The 14562-nt window shown below is 37.3% G+C and overlaps 1 protein-coding gene across 1 annotated transcript in view; it reads left to right on the top strand.

The window, feature by feature from the left end:
* The first annotated feature begins 130 nt into the window (after nucleotides 1-130).
* Nucleotides 131-14562, top strand: part of LOC135320346 (cullin-4B-like) — a 75299-nt gene continuing 60867 nt past the window's right edge. Inside the window, exons 1-5 of the mRNA XM_064483435.1 lie at nucleotides 131-217; nucleotides 278-496; nucleotides 11349-11541; nucleotides 12334-12438; nucleotides 13103-13213. Coding sequence (XP_064339505.1) covers nucleotides 131-217; nucleotides 278-496; nucleotides 11349-11541; nucleotides 12334-12438; nucleotides 13103-13213 — 715 coding nt within the window. The remainder of the gene's footprint in view (nucleotides 218-277; nucleotides 497-11348; nucleotides 11542-12333; nucleotides 12439-13102; nucleotides 13214-14562) is intronic.

Raw genomic sequence — 14562 nt, 5'->3', positions numbered from 1 at the left:
ACTAAGCACACCAAAATAATAATAAAGTAAGAAATATGTATGGGCTTCTGTCATGTGTATTTGCTAGATTTGCTAGATTATTTGATTCTACTTTAGAAAACATGAGAAGCTCTGAAGAAGCAAGCAGCTCATGAGACGTCTAAGTAAGCAGAGCATACAGGCACTGCGCAGAGACACAAAGGGACTGCAGGATCAGGACCTCAACATTGGTGAGGTCGTAAGTTGGCCATCACTGGGGACACACAGCCTGGCACTCACCTCTGCCTGACAAACACAGCAAGCGCCCACGTTGCTGGGCCTGTTGGCCAGCAAGCTACACCTGCGGCTGGCGAGCTTGCCCGAGGTCGCCCAGCCATCAGGCGGCCTGGACTGCAGGCACCTTCTGCTGCCGAGCCCCTCGCTCACCGGCAGTTGTGGTGCTCCTGACCGCAGGGGCAGCAGGGCAGGCTGCCGAGGCAGAGAGAGGCACGTGCTCACCCGGGAACTCAAGATTAAGGTAATGTGGCCCTTCCCCTCTGCTGCATCCCACCCTACATGCATCCAGGTACCCACCTTCCCCCCTTTCTCTTAGTGCTTTAAATCACTTAATGTCGTGACTCGAGCATCTCCATCCGGTCTCAGGGACAGCCTGGCCAGTTATGAACTTGGTGGCCACCACTGAATCAAAGTGACTTCCCACAGAACACCTCTGAATTGTAAAACTGGCCATGTTAGAAGAGTCGGTAGGGGGAGGGCAAAGCTCAGTGGCAGAGTGCGTGCTTAGCATGCATGATGTCCTGGGTTCAGTCCTCAGTGCCTCCATTAAAAAAATAAAATAATAAATAAATAAACCTAATTACTACCGCCTCCTTCCAAAAAAAACAGAGTCATTCAGGAAAATGAAATTTTTCTGGGTAACGGTGAGAAACCTGGCAGCCACTACCTTACCCTTGAGGTCAAGGCGACTGTTGCCCCTGACAAGCCATGTGGATGTCAAGTACCCCCGATGTGGTGTGCTGAGGCGGCTACTTCACCTCGGCGTGTTCCTCCCCAAATCCATAACCCAGTCTAGTCATGAGAAAAAAGTCAGACAAGCCCACATTGGGGAGCTTTCTGGGAAATACATGACCAGTGCTCCTCAAGGCTGTCCACGCCATGAAAAACAAAGAAAGATCACAGACCAGAGGAGGCTAAGGAGATGTGACAACTAAATGCAATGAGTGGTCCTGGGACATTCGTGCACAGACGGGAAATCCAAATAGAGTCAGTGAAGTCGGGAGCTTAGTTACTAGTAACGTACTGATGTTCCTTTCGGAGTTTTGACAAAAAAAAGCATAGTTATGAAAGATGTGTTCAGGGAAATCAGGTAATGGGTATGCAAGCTCTTTCTGTATTATCTTTGCAACTCTTTTGTAAATCTAAAATTATTCCAACATAAAATAAAATGTAGCTTTTAAAATACACTAACACAATAGTTCCTGCAGGCCTTCTACAAATGTAATTAGCAAAAGTAAAGACGTATCATACTTAATTAAATTTTTAGAAAGCTGCTGTCTGTGCCTGGGAGAAATCTCTCGGTTGTCGTAAAAATTCTGCCACCTTTCAGACAGCCGTCCTCGGTTACTTCCTGTTATTTCTACTGCTAGTCAAATACTTCTACATTCCTTGAAGTTCAAATAGATTGAATTGAAACATATTTTGGCCAGCGGCCAATGAAGGCATTTCCAGCACCCGAATCAGCAGCCCTCCAACAGGAAAGAAGTGAGTCGCTTCCGTTTCCAGGGCCCCTCCTTCCCACGCAGCACCTGAGTTATTTCAGCTCTAAGGATGTACAGACGGCTGGTCCCTTTCTCCTTGTGTGTGCGCTTGTGATTGTGTTGTGGGTGAGAGGGAGGGGACGGAATAACCTTTTTTTTTTCCTTAAATGAAGTACAGTTACAATGTGTCAGTTTCTGGTGTACAGCATAATGTCCCAGTCATGCATATATATGCATAGATTCATTTTCATATTCTTTTTCATTATATTCAGATATTGAATATAGTTCCCTGTGCTATACAGAAGAAATTTTTAAAATCTGTTTTCAGATATAATAGTTAATTTTTGCAAATCTCAAATTTTATTGAGCCCCCACAGTGTCCAGACCCTCCTGGCTGTCGTTTTATTCCGTGGTTCTTAAAGTGTGATCTCAAACGAAAGCACAAACTCAGCATCATCAGGGGAGCTCGTTAGAAGGTCAAGTCCATGGAAGCCTTGTATAAATGTCTTTATTGTTTTTTTTCCCCTCAAAATGTGGTGTTTGAAGCTAGAAAGGCATTCATTGCATAACCACGCAAATGATACCGTAGTGAAGGAGCAGAAAGTTCATCTTGCATTTGGGAAGACCAATATGTTCAAGGATGTGTCACCGAAATCTCCAGTGCAAGGTCATTTTTTGCTGCTTGGAAATTGTTTGTGCTGGTTTTCACTAGAACAACCTGGATGATATGTGGGACCCGTTTTTATGCCATGATTTAGTTGGCCAATCTATCCCCAACTTACAAGCTAGCTGGGTCCTAGAAGGTGTTCAAGATTGGAAAAAGATATTCCCCAAATACAGTGCTACAAATGAAGGTATGGCTGCCAGGCTGGCCTCACCACTCCTGTTCTGTCAGAAGCCCCAAGCCCTGCTCTGGGAAGAGCTCTGATCTCTGGCCCTTGACCTCAGCTGAGGGTCACCGCAGCGGGGGCAGGGAGTGGACTTGGCCCTGGCAGGGGGCTGCTTTTTAATCCTGCCTTTCCTTCCTCCTTCCCTCCATCAAGTCTCCCTAATTTTGAATTTTGAAGCAGAGGTTAAGCTTCTGGTGCCTCTGAGAGCTCTGGGCTTCTTTCTTCTTCAAGCAGAGGAGCCCACCTAGTACCAGAGACTCCAGGGAGAGAGAACAAATCCTAAAGCCGCCCCTGAGATCCTGAGTCCCAGGTTAGATCTGAAGGACCGCAGTGACAACAGATGATTTTTCTCCTCTACAACTCATTCCCCAGGTAAAAGTGTTTTCTCTCTGGCAAAGAAGTCACCGCCATTCCAAATCCTTGCTGGGATGACAGGGAATGGGGCTCCCTTAACCTGAGCAGGAAGCCTGGGTCAGGCCTGCATTTGTGGTTTTAAGCCAAAAAATTTCAGGATAGTTTTATATGAAGTGACATTTTCAAGTGTCCTGGAGAGTCAGCCCACTGCTCAGCCCTGTTGCTGTCGGGCGAGCTGTTTCTGCCTTCTGCGCCTGTTGGCACAGACAGCCTATTCCCTGAAACGCAACCTGAAAACAAGATACAGATCTCTCTTTTGTAGGCATCCCAAATCTTTTTAAATTGAAGTGTACTTGATTTACAGTACTGTGTTAGCTTCAGATGTACAACCAAGTCATTCAGGTATGTGTATATATATATATAAAAGGTTCTTTAATGTTATTATATATATAAATTTATATATATGTAAAATTTATCTATATATAAGAATTTATTCTGTATAGCACAGTGAACTATATATATATGTGTGTGTGTGTATATATATATATAGTTATTATGTATAGTTATATATATAACTATATATATATATAGTTATTTTCCATCATAGTTTATTACAATTTTTTTATTGAAATATAGTCAGTTTACAATGTATCAATTTCTGGTGTACAGCACAATGCTTTAGTCATACATGAAAATACATACATTCTTTTTCACCATTAAGTTACTACAAGGTATTGAATATAGTTCCCTGCGCTATACAGTAGGACTTTGTTGTTTATCTGTTTTATATACAGTAGTTATTATCTGCTAATCCCAAATTCCAAATGTACCCCTCCACCCTCCTCTTTTCCCCTTAGTAACTATAAGTTTGTTTTCTATGTCTGTGAATCTGTTTCTGTTTTGGAAATAAGTTAATTTGTGTCATTTTTTTAAGATTCCACATATAAGTAATATCATGTGATACTGTCTGTCTTTGTCTGACTTACTTCACTTAGTATGATAATCTCTGGGTCCATCCATGTTGCTGCAAATGGCAGTATTTCCTTCTTTTTAATGGCTGAGTAATATTCCATTATGTATATATGCCACATCTTCTTAAGTTGAATGCCTGTTGATGGACACTGGGTTGTTTTCATGTCTTGGCTATTGTAAATAATCCTGCTTTGAACACTAGGGTGCACATATCTTTCTGCTTTAGACTTTTTGTATTTTTCTGGATATATATCTAGGAGTGGGATTGCTGGACCATATGGTAGCTCTATTTTTAGTTTTCTGAGGCATCTCCATCCTGTTTTCCATAACTGCACCAAACTACGTTCCCACCAACAGTGTAGGAGGGTTCTCTTTTCTCCATACCCTCTCCAGCATTTCTTATTTGTAGACTTTTTGATGATGGCCACTGTGACTGGTGTGAGGTGATATCTCATTGTGGTTTTGATTTGCATTTCTCTGACAATTAGCTATGGTGAGCATATTTTCACATGCCTTTTGGCCATCTGTCTGTCTTCCTTGGAAAATCGTCTATTTAGGTCCTCTGCCCATAGCATCCCAAATTTTCCTGACAGCTGCCCTTGGAGCAGTCCTCACCAGGCTTGAGGTGGGACCAGGCTTCCCCAGGCACCACCTGGGGTCGGCAAATAACTAGTCTGTTCTGCTGCTCCTTGTGAGAGCACTTAGAACCACCAGTGTGAGCTGTGGGGCTGCCAGGGTTCCCCACACTCACAGGAGAAGTCCCATTCATTGTCTTGAACACCTTAGAGTGATTTCCATGTCTGCAGTAAGCTGACTGGTGTTCCCCAAAGATGACGGGTCCTAATCTCCGCAACCTGTAATCGTTACTATAGTTGGTAAAAGGGTCTTTGCAGATGTGATTAAATTAAGGGTGAAGAGATGACCCTTGATTCTCTATGAGGGCCTTTAGGGCATCACAAGTGTCCTTATGGGAAAGCGACAGAGGGAGGTGGGACCCAGGTGGAAGAGGATGCTGTTGACCACAGAGGCAGAGACCGGAGTCCTGCTGCCACAGACCAGGAATGCCAGTAGACCCCAGAAGCTGGAAGGGACAAGGAACAGATTCTCCCCTAGAGCCTCCAGACCCTGCGGACACCTTCATACCAGACTTCAGGCCTCCCAAAGGGAAAGGGTTCTCTTGTTTTAAGTAGTTGCTCATACTTTGTTACAATAGCCCTAGGAAATGAACATATCCCCCAAAGGCAACTCAAATTCACCCTGCCCAAATAAAACTCATTATTGCCTGCCTTCACCTGTTCTTCAGCCCCAAATTCCATTTATCAAGTCAAGTTACTTCCGCCAGGAACCCAGGAGTTGTTCTGGACGGACTCCAGCCTCCAGGATACACACAGCCCCTGGGAGCTGGGAGTGGAGACTCAGATTCAAAATGAACGAGACTGGGGGACTTCTGGACTGATCCACAAGACTCTACTTCTTAATCCTGACGCGTTCAACTTCCCCACAAAGAACATGCCTTCGCTCACGTTGAAGCACTGATGAAAGGTCACCCCCACTTCCTCTCAGCCATCAAGATAATAGCTCAGTCGGTCTGTCCTGGATGTGCTTTGAAATGCTTCAGAAAAAAAAAAAGTGGACGGGGATGAAACAAAAGAGTTCTATTTTTGTGTCTGCCTAAAGCTTCCACGATAAAAGATGTTTTTTTTTTTTTAGTTTCACCAATGGTTTTGTGAATCTGTTTTTCCTTCTCTTCTCTACTTCTATTTTTCTCCTGCTGAAACTTTTGCAGTTAAAAGCTGTTTTGCCCTTAATGTGCTTTAATTGTCTCATAGTGGTTCCTGATTTTTTCTTCACAGCCAGAGTTAATGTTTCATATTTCCTGCATCCTTTACATTCCTTCACAAGCCCTCTCTGGTATTGGACAAGTAAAAAGTGCTCAAGAAATAGATGCTCATTAGACACTTTATTAAAAAACCAAAAAAACAGAAAAATAGCCAATGGTTTTCTAAAACTGTACTTTAAAATATAAAAATTTTTACAATAGTAGCCCCAGCTAAGTACTTCCTAAGTACCCCTGATTTGAATAGTTAGGTATGGTTTCATATGTGTGTGTGTGTTTAACCATCATTTTTTCACTTTATTAATTATCACTTTAAAAATTATTTATTTATCGCTGTATAGTCAGTTTACAGTGTTTCAATTTCTAGTGTACAGCATCATGTTTCAGTCATATACATACATATATTCATTCTCATATTCCTTTTCATTATAGGTTATTACAAGATGTTGAATATAGTTTCCTGTGCTAGACAGAAGAAATTTCTTGTTTATCTATTTTATATATAGTAGTTAGTATTTGCAGATCTCTAACTCCCAGTTTATCTCTTGCCACTCCTTTTCCCCTCTGTAACCACACGTTTGTTCTTTATGAGTCTGTGTCTGTTTTGTAAATAGGTTCATTTGTGTCTTTTTTAAAAGATTCCACATATAAGTGACATTATATGGTATTTTTCTTTCTCTTTCTGGCTTACTTTGTTTAGAATGATGATCTCCAGGTCCATCCATGTTGCTCCAAATGACATTTTATTCTTTTTATGGCTCAGTAGTATTCCATTGTATATGTGTTCCATGACTTCTTTATCCAGTCATCTGTTGATGGACATTTAAGTTGTTTCCATGTCATGTCTTGACTATTGAAAATAGTGCTGCTATGAATATTGGGGTGCATGTATGTTTTCAAATTAGGGTTCCCTCCAGATGTATGCCCAGGAGTGGGATTGCTGGATCATAGGGTAAGTCTTATTTTTTGAGGAATCTCCATACTGTTTTCCACAGTGGCTGCACCACACTGCATTCCCACCAGCAGTGTAGGAGGGTTCCCTTTTCTCCACACCCTCTGCAGCATTTATTGTTTGTGGACTTTAGAATGATGGCCATTCTGACTGGTGTGAGGTGATACCTCATTGTAGTTTTGATTTGCATTTCTCTGATAATTAGTGGTCTTGAGCATTTTTTCATGTGCCTATTGGCCATTTCTATGTCTTTACTGGAGAATTGCTTGTTTAGGTCTTCTGCCCATTTTTGAATTGGGTCTTTTGGTTTTTTTTGTTATTAAGTCATACAAGCTGCTTATATATTCTGGAGATCAAGCCTTTGTCAGTTTCATTTGCAAATATTTTCTCCCATTCTGTAGGTTGTCTTTTTGTTTTACTTCTGGCTTACTTTGCTGTGCAGAAGCTTGTAAGTTTCAATAGATTTCCATTTGTTTATTCTTGCTTTTATTTCTGTTGCTTGGGTAGACTGTCCTAGGAGAACATTTCTGAGATGTATGTCAGATAATGTTTTGCCTGTATTTTCTTCTAGGAGGTTTATAGTGTCTTGTCTTATGTTTAAGTCTTCGATCCATTTTGAGTTTATTTCTGTGTATGGTGTAAGGGAGTGTTGTAGCTTCATTGATTTACATGCTTCTGTCCAGTTTTCTCAGCACCATTTGCTGAAGAGACTGTCTTTATTCCATTGCATGTTCTTGTCTCCTTTGTCAAAGATTAGTGGACCGAGCTGTGTCATATTGTAATTGAGCATCCGTCTCACTGTTTTCCAAATAACTGTACCATATTTTATTTCCACCAGCACTATGTTCCCCTTTTTCTATTTATTGTAATAGTTTGAAAAGAAATCGTGTTAACTTTTCTTTAGATTTTCAGTGGGTTATATTGGTGAAGCCATCTGGTTCTGTGCTTTTCTTTGCTTGGAGGTCTTGCATAACTGATTCAGTCTCTTTTACATGTTATAGATTGATAGATTCTGTATTTCTTGAAATGGATTCTTATTATCTAAGTTATCTAATTGCTGGTGTATAGTTGCTCATTGTTTTGACCAGCATCTTCCCATTTCCTCAACCTACAGAGACTACCATTCTAATCTGTTTCTATGAGTTCAACTATTTTTAGATTCCGTATGTATGTGATACCAAAAAGTGTTTGTCTTTATGTGTCTGCCTTATTATTTCACTTAGCATATTGCCCTTCAGGTTTATCCATGCTGTTGCAAATGGCAGGATTTCATTCTTTTCTAAGGTGGCGTAATGTCCCGTTGTCTCAGTATATAACAGGTTTCTTAAAATCTACACACTGGTTGACAGTTAAGTTGTTTTCCGTATTTCAGTTACTGTGAAAGATGTAATTAATGTGGGTGTGCATATATCTCTTTGATAGTGATTTTATTTCCTTTGGATGTATATAGGTGGTTGTGAGAATGCTGGATTACATAGTAGCTCTGTTTTTAATTTTTAAGGTACCACCATACTATTTTTCATTTATGTAGCTCTGTTAGTTTACTTCTACCAAAAGTGCACAAGGATTCCCTGTTCTGTACATCCTCAGCTGGAGCCACTAGCTTGTTTCTAGGATTGGGAGAAAGTGCTGGCTGGGTCCCTGATTGAGCAGAGTTGTTGACAGGGATGCAGTGTTGCTGACATGATCTGTCTGTTGTTCGCTGTGAGCCCTACTCCCTTCTTTGTGTTTACCTTAGCGCAGGTGGTCCAGCCCTGCCAGTTCCCCCAGTGTTCCTTGTGAAGTGACAGAGAGAAGTTACCTTCCTGAGGACACACTGAAACATTGGAAAAGCGAGGTGTCTGTCTTTAGGCTCTCTTTTCTTCCACTGTAGAAAGCTGTAGGCCCATGTGACCCTTTCAGTTGGTGCCCTGTAGTCCTGGGGGACAGGTGATGCAGTGAGTGTGAAATTTCTTGTTTTAGCATTCTAATGGGACTTTTCTCAGTTTTTCACGAGAAGGGGATGCTTCAACATCACCTCATGGGTTCTAGGGTTTTCACAAAGGCATTCTTATCTATGGATAGTCACTAATCCGTATTTTTGATTGTGGATACTAGGGGCTTGAACCACTTATTCCATAGTCTTGCTAGTATCACTATTATCTGTCAGTTTTGTTGATCTGTGACACATTTGGTTTCGTTGATTCATTTGATTTTTCCGTTCTCTGTTTTTTGTGTGTTTCTTCTCTAATCTTTACTATTTCTTCTTTTCTTTTAAAGTTGTAAAGGTAGATTTTTGATTTGAGACTTGCTGTAGAACTAAAAATTCCCCATTGGGCCTTTTTCTTGTTATCTTGTAAGTTTTGGTATATTGTATTTTCACGTTCATTTTTGTCAATGTATTTTTAAATCTCTTATGTGTTTTTTTTTTCTTTTCTTTGACGCATTGCTTGTTTGAGATTGTGTTTAATTTTTGCACATTTGTGATTTTCCAGGTATTTTTCAGAAAATCTTTCTGGTTCATTCCGTTTTGCTCAGATAATGTACATTGTGTCATTTCAGTCTTTTAAATTTTATTAAGACTAATTTTGTGGCCTAAAATATACTCCATCCTGAGACTGTTCCAAGGACATTTAAGGAAATATATATTCTAATACTGCTAAGTGAAGTGTTTATAAATGTGTATTAGGTCTAGTTAGTTTACAGTGTTTTTCAAGTCCCATATTTTCTTATTTAGGTCTTGTTATATTGATTATTTAAACTAGACTATTGAAATATCCAAATAATTATTAGAGGACTGTTTCATTCTCTTCTCATTTTTGTTAATTTTTGCTTCATATATTTTAAGGTTCTATGCTTAGGCACTCTTGTTTATAATTGTTAAATCTTCACGATGAATTGACCCTTTTCAATATGTAATGCTTTTCTTTTTCTATTATAACAAAGGGTAGTTTGTCTGATAGTAGTTGTAGCCACTGCAGTTCTCTTTAGGTTACTATTTGTGTCACTGAATCAAAAGTGAATCCAAAGAGGTGAATTGTGCTTTTCACATTTATTCTGCCAATCTCTGGCTTATAATTGGATAGTTTATTCCATGTAAACTTAGAGTAATTATTGACAAGATCTGTCATTTTACTGTTTATTTTTTGTATGTCTCATATGTTTATTGTTCCTCAGTGTCTTCTTCATTACTGTCTTCTTTTGTGATTCATTTTCTTCTCTATTCCTTAGGTTCCCATATCATTTCATTTTCTGTACATTTTAGAATTATTTTCTTAGTGGTTAAATTTGAGATGGCAATTAATTTCTCAATTTGTAAAAATGTAGTATGAATTAATAGCAAGCTAGGTTTGATAGTGTACAAAAGCTCTGCTGCTTTGCAGTTCCATTTCTCTTCTTTTGTATTTTTGTCATACATTACACCTTTATAAATGTGTCCTTTCACATAGATTTATGTTTGTTGCTTTAATGCATCATTTCTTAAGTCATATATGATAAAAGGAGTTATAAACTGCAAAGAAAATAAACTGATCTTTACCAGTCCTTTGCCTTTTTCCGTACAGCTTCAGATTTCATATTGCCTTTGTCCTTTCATTTAAACCCCAGGAATCCCTTTAGTATATCTTCTAGGGCAGGTATCCTAGTGAAGAACTCCCTCGGTGTTTGTTTATCTGGTAATTTCTTTATTTTCCTTTACTTTAGGAACATGATTTTGATGGATATAGAATTTTGAGTATAATTTTTCCTGCAAAATTTTAAATGTTATCCTATTACCTTTGACTCTCATGCTTTCTAACAGCTTTTAATGTTAGTGAGAATGATTGTGACTTACTGCTTTAAATACTATTTGAGCTATTGATGGTGAGAACGTGTAAACAAAGTTAAAATCTCATGATGTTTTATTTTAATTTTATAGTGTCTCTAATTATTAATCCGGTCTTTGCAAGTTTCTGATTGGATTCTAGAATTCAAAAAAATTGATTGACAATTTTTGACAGCTTAATCATTGCTTTAATGCAGTGATTTAAAGGAATGGAATTTTAGGCTTCCCTTCTTGCCATTTTTGGTAAGACTCTTCAGCTTTCTCTTTCTCAGGTATTTTCTTCTCTTACTTATCTCTATGAATGTAATATGCTTATGTTCCTTTTTTTATTTATTTTTTGGATATCATAGATTTGATTGTCTGGCTTCCTTTTGTCATAATTTTCTCATCTTAATTCTTGAATGAAGGACAATTCTTTATTTTGTTATGAATATGTAAATAATAGTCATTGCAGTACCATGGGATAACTTTTTGAATTTTTCCTCTTGAATTTCTTCTCATATTAAAAATTAACTTATCTTTCTACTTGTAGGTTTCTTTACTTATCCCTAATATTTCTGCCAGGTGTGATTGTCTCAGTTGTTCATTTCTAAATCACCACTAGGATAATCAGTTGGCTTACATTTCTCTTTCTTGCTTCAGTTCCACAGTACTTTGACTTTATCCAGCAATACAGCAATATGTTTTTCTTTTGAGGCTCAGTGTGTAATTGATATTGTGCGATCTGAAAATAAGATCTCTGTTAAATTTGTGGAGATTTTATTTGTATTATAATAATAATAATCTCAGACAATTTTATTTTCAGGAATTTGGTAGCAGCATAGTTACTAATCCTATAAAGGATAAGACAATGGTGCAAGAACTTCTGGATTTTAAAGATAAGATTGATTTTATCATTGAGACCTCTTTTCTGAAGAATGAAAAATTTATTGTTGCTATGAATGAAGCTTTTGAAACGTTTATTAACAAAAGACCTAACAAGCCAGCTGAGCTTCTAGGTATGGCTCCCAGTTTTATGGAATATTTACTCTTTATTAAAAATTTTGTTTCTAATTCGTTTTTAAGTTATGGGACAATGATTTGACTCAAAATCATAATTTATCATCATATTGCAAGATTGATAATCAAGGACCATAAGGAAGTATTTCTCTTAAAATCTTTTTTCACAAAACATCCCGTTGTTTAAGTAGTGGTAACATGGGACGTTGGAAAGTTCTGTGCTTTTAGACTATTATAAAGTAAGCAGAGTCTTTAATGAGTAGACAAGGCTCAGAAATTTTTAGTCTCACTTCCTTTTCTAGTTCTTTTTATAAAGTGAAAGCTTTTCTTTTTGCCACAAAACTTAATGATTTTAGGTTTTAAAGAATTTCTCTTTTGATATAGTATTATAAAATTTAAATTAAAAAATCTATCAAATTGACATTCTTTTGTTATTTAAAGTGAATGCAATCAGTATATACCTTTAATAAGTCCTTAAGATTTTGCTGTTTACATAATAAATTTAAATTTTGAATAATACCGTCAGTTTTTCTTTTTTTAAATAGATTTGGGACATTGGTAGTGAGGAAATGATTCCATTGTAGTGTTATGGAAATATTAAAACCACTTAATATAAATATTTTATCTTTTATTTGCCCTTTCATTCATCTGTTCATCAACTCTTTCATTAATTTTCTGTTTTATGAAAGTCAGTACCTATATTTTTGGAAAGTACATGTTTGAGGAAAGAAGTTTTGCCTGTGATATGTATTTGAAAATATTACTTAATAAATTATTTTTTTACATTTTAGCAAAGTATGTGGATTCAAAACTTCGGGCAGGTAACAAAGAAGCTACAGATGAAGAACTAGAAGAGTTGCTAGATAAAATCATGATTTTATTTAGATTCATTTATGGTGGGTATTTGCTTTAATGTCTATTTAAAAGTTTAAAAATAAAGTATATAGGACAATCTAAAGAATTTATGGGCATATCCTGTTATAAATTGAATCCAAATAATTTCTTATTGTAGTAAAATACTGATAACTTAATATTTACTGTTTTGAAGTTTGACGTTCATTGGCATTAATTACATTCACATTATTGGGCAGCCATAATCATTATCTAATTACAGAACGTTTTCATCACCCCAAATATGAACTCCATACACATTACCCAGTCATTCCCTGTTCCCTTCTTGCCTTCAGCTTCTGACAACCAGTTATCTGGTTTTTCTCCCTATGGATTTGCCTATTCTGGGCATCTTATATATAGAGAGTGAGAAAATATGTGACCTTTTGTGTATGCCTTATTTTACTTAGCAAAATGTTTTCAAGGATCATCCATGTATCAGAACATAATTTCTTTTTATGACAACAGTATTATGTTTTGTGTATCTATTCATCTGTCAGTGGGGTACTTTGGTTGTTTTCTTCTTTTGCTTTTGTAAATAATGTTGCTATTTACATGATTTTCAAGTATTATTGGATGTAAATATCCTCTAGTTGACATATGGTATTAGTGATTTTTTTAAATGTTTAAACTGACATTTAGTTGTTTTTTTTTTTTTAAATAATGCAGGGAAAGATATTTTTGAAGCCTTCTACAAAAAAGATTTAGCAAAACGTCTCTTACTTGGTAAGAGTGCTTCAATTGATGCAGAAAAGTCTATGCTATTTAAACTTAAACAAGGTATGTGCCTGGCCCCGTATATTAGTTGGTTCAGTCATTTTGTAGTATCTGTTTTTTATGAATCTTGGTGAAGAACAGTGACTTCATGACTTGATTTTAATGTTATCCTCTCATTTTCTTATCAATTTATCTTATATATTCAGTTTACTTAGTTCTTGGAGACTTACTTATCTAATATGGTCGTCCAAAAATATGTGCACACGTCTTACAGTACTACCATCTTCATGTGTTCCTGTAGGCAAGTTATTTTAATTTTTGCATTTATAAATTTAGAATATTGGTTAAATTTAGTATTACTCCCTATGCATAAGGCAGGATCATTAGCAGGTATAAGTAACTCTCTGGCTATTATTATAGGTTACAACATAATAGTAATGCCAAAAATACAAAAATTTGCCTCTCTGATTAGTTCTATGAAGGAGAAGCCTCAAGGCTTATAAAAAGTCAATTAATCCTAGTCAGGAAATCAAGGAAGATTTCTCTAAGAAGCCATGATTGAAATGACATATGATGGTACATAGAAATTCTGGTGATGATAGCAGAAGTATATGCCAGGCAAGAAGGAATTTGAAAAGTTGAGAAGTCAGAGTACACGGGGAGGAAAAAGCAGTCGGTGCTAAAAGATGAGTGAAGGTAGTAGGAATCAGATTTTACTTGACCTTGGATACTTTTCTTGCAATACTCTTCTATTATCTAAAAGCAATAGTATAAGAGGATTTTAAACAAGATCAGAGGTACACATCATGGCTCTAGAATGGATTGTAGTTTGCATGCAGACTCCCTAGATGGTAAGAAAAATAGTGTTCATCATTCGTTCAGGAGAATGACAGTGATTCATTCAGATGCCTGGAAGGTACGATCTAGCATGCTCTGGGAATTGTGAAAGTGGACACGGAAGGAGAGAAATCGCCAAAGGGTCTGTCAGCTTTCATTATATAGATAGGATTTTACTGATGTGTTAACAGCTTAAAAATAACAAATCTGTATTTAAACTTACCATTTCTTATGCATCAGAAATCTGAGGATGGAATAAATGGATTTTCAGGTGAGGATCTCACAAAAGGCTGCAGTCAAGTGTCAGTGGTAACTAAAGTAATCGCAAGACTTGAGTGCTGGAGCATTTGCTTCCAGGATTGCTCACTTTGTTGTCGACAGGCTTTCAGATGGAGAGCTTCAGTTTCTCAATGGTTATTTTCCAGAGGGTAGTCTCAGTTCTTTGCCTCATGGATTTTTCCATAGAGAGAACTCATATTATCTGGGATAATTAGAGAGGATGAACAAGACAAATTCCCAGACTCTTATAATTACTATTCCATCATTTTTGTGTGTGTGTTCTGGATGATCAAAGC

This window comes from Camelus dromedarius, chromosome Y (genome assembly GCF_036321535.1).
Source record: "Camelus dromedarius isolate mCamDro1 chromosome Y, mCamDro1.pat, whole genome shotgun sequence".
Taxonomy (NCBI): domain Eukaryota; kingdom Metazoa; phylum Chordata; class Mammalia; order Artiodactyla; family Camelidae; genus Camelus; species Camelus dromedarius.
This window is presented reverse-complemented; position numbering and strand designations above follow the sequence as displayed.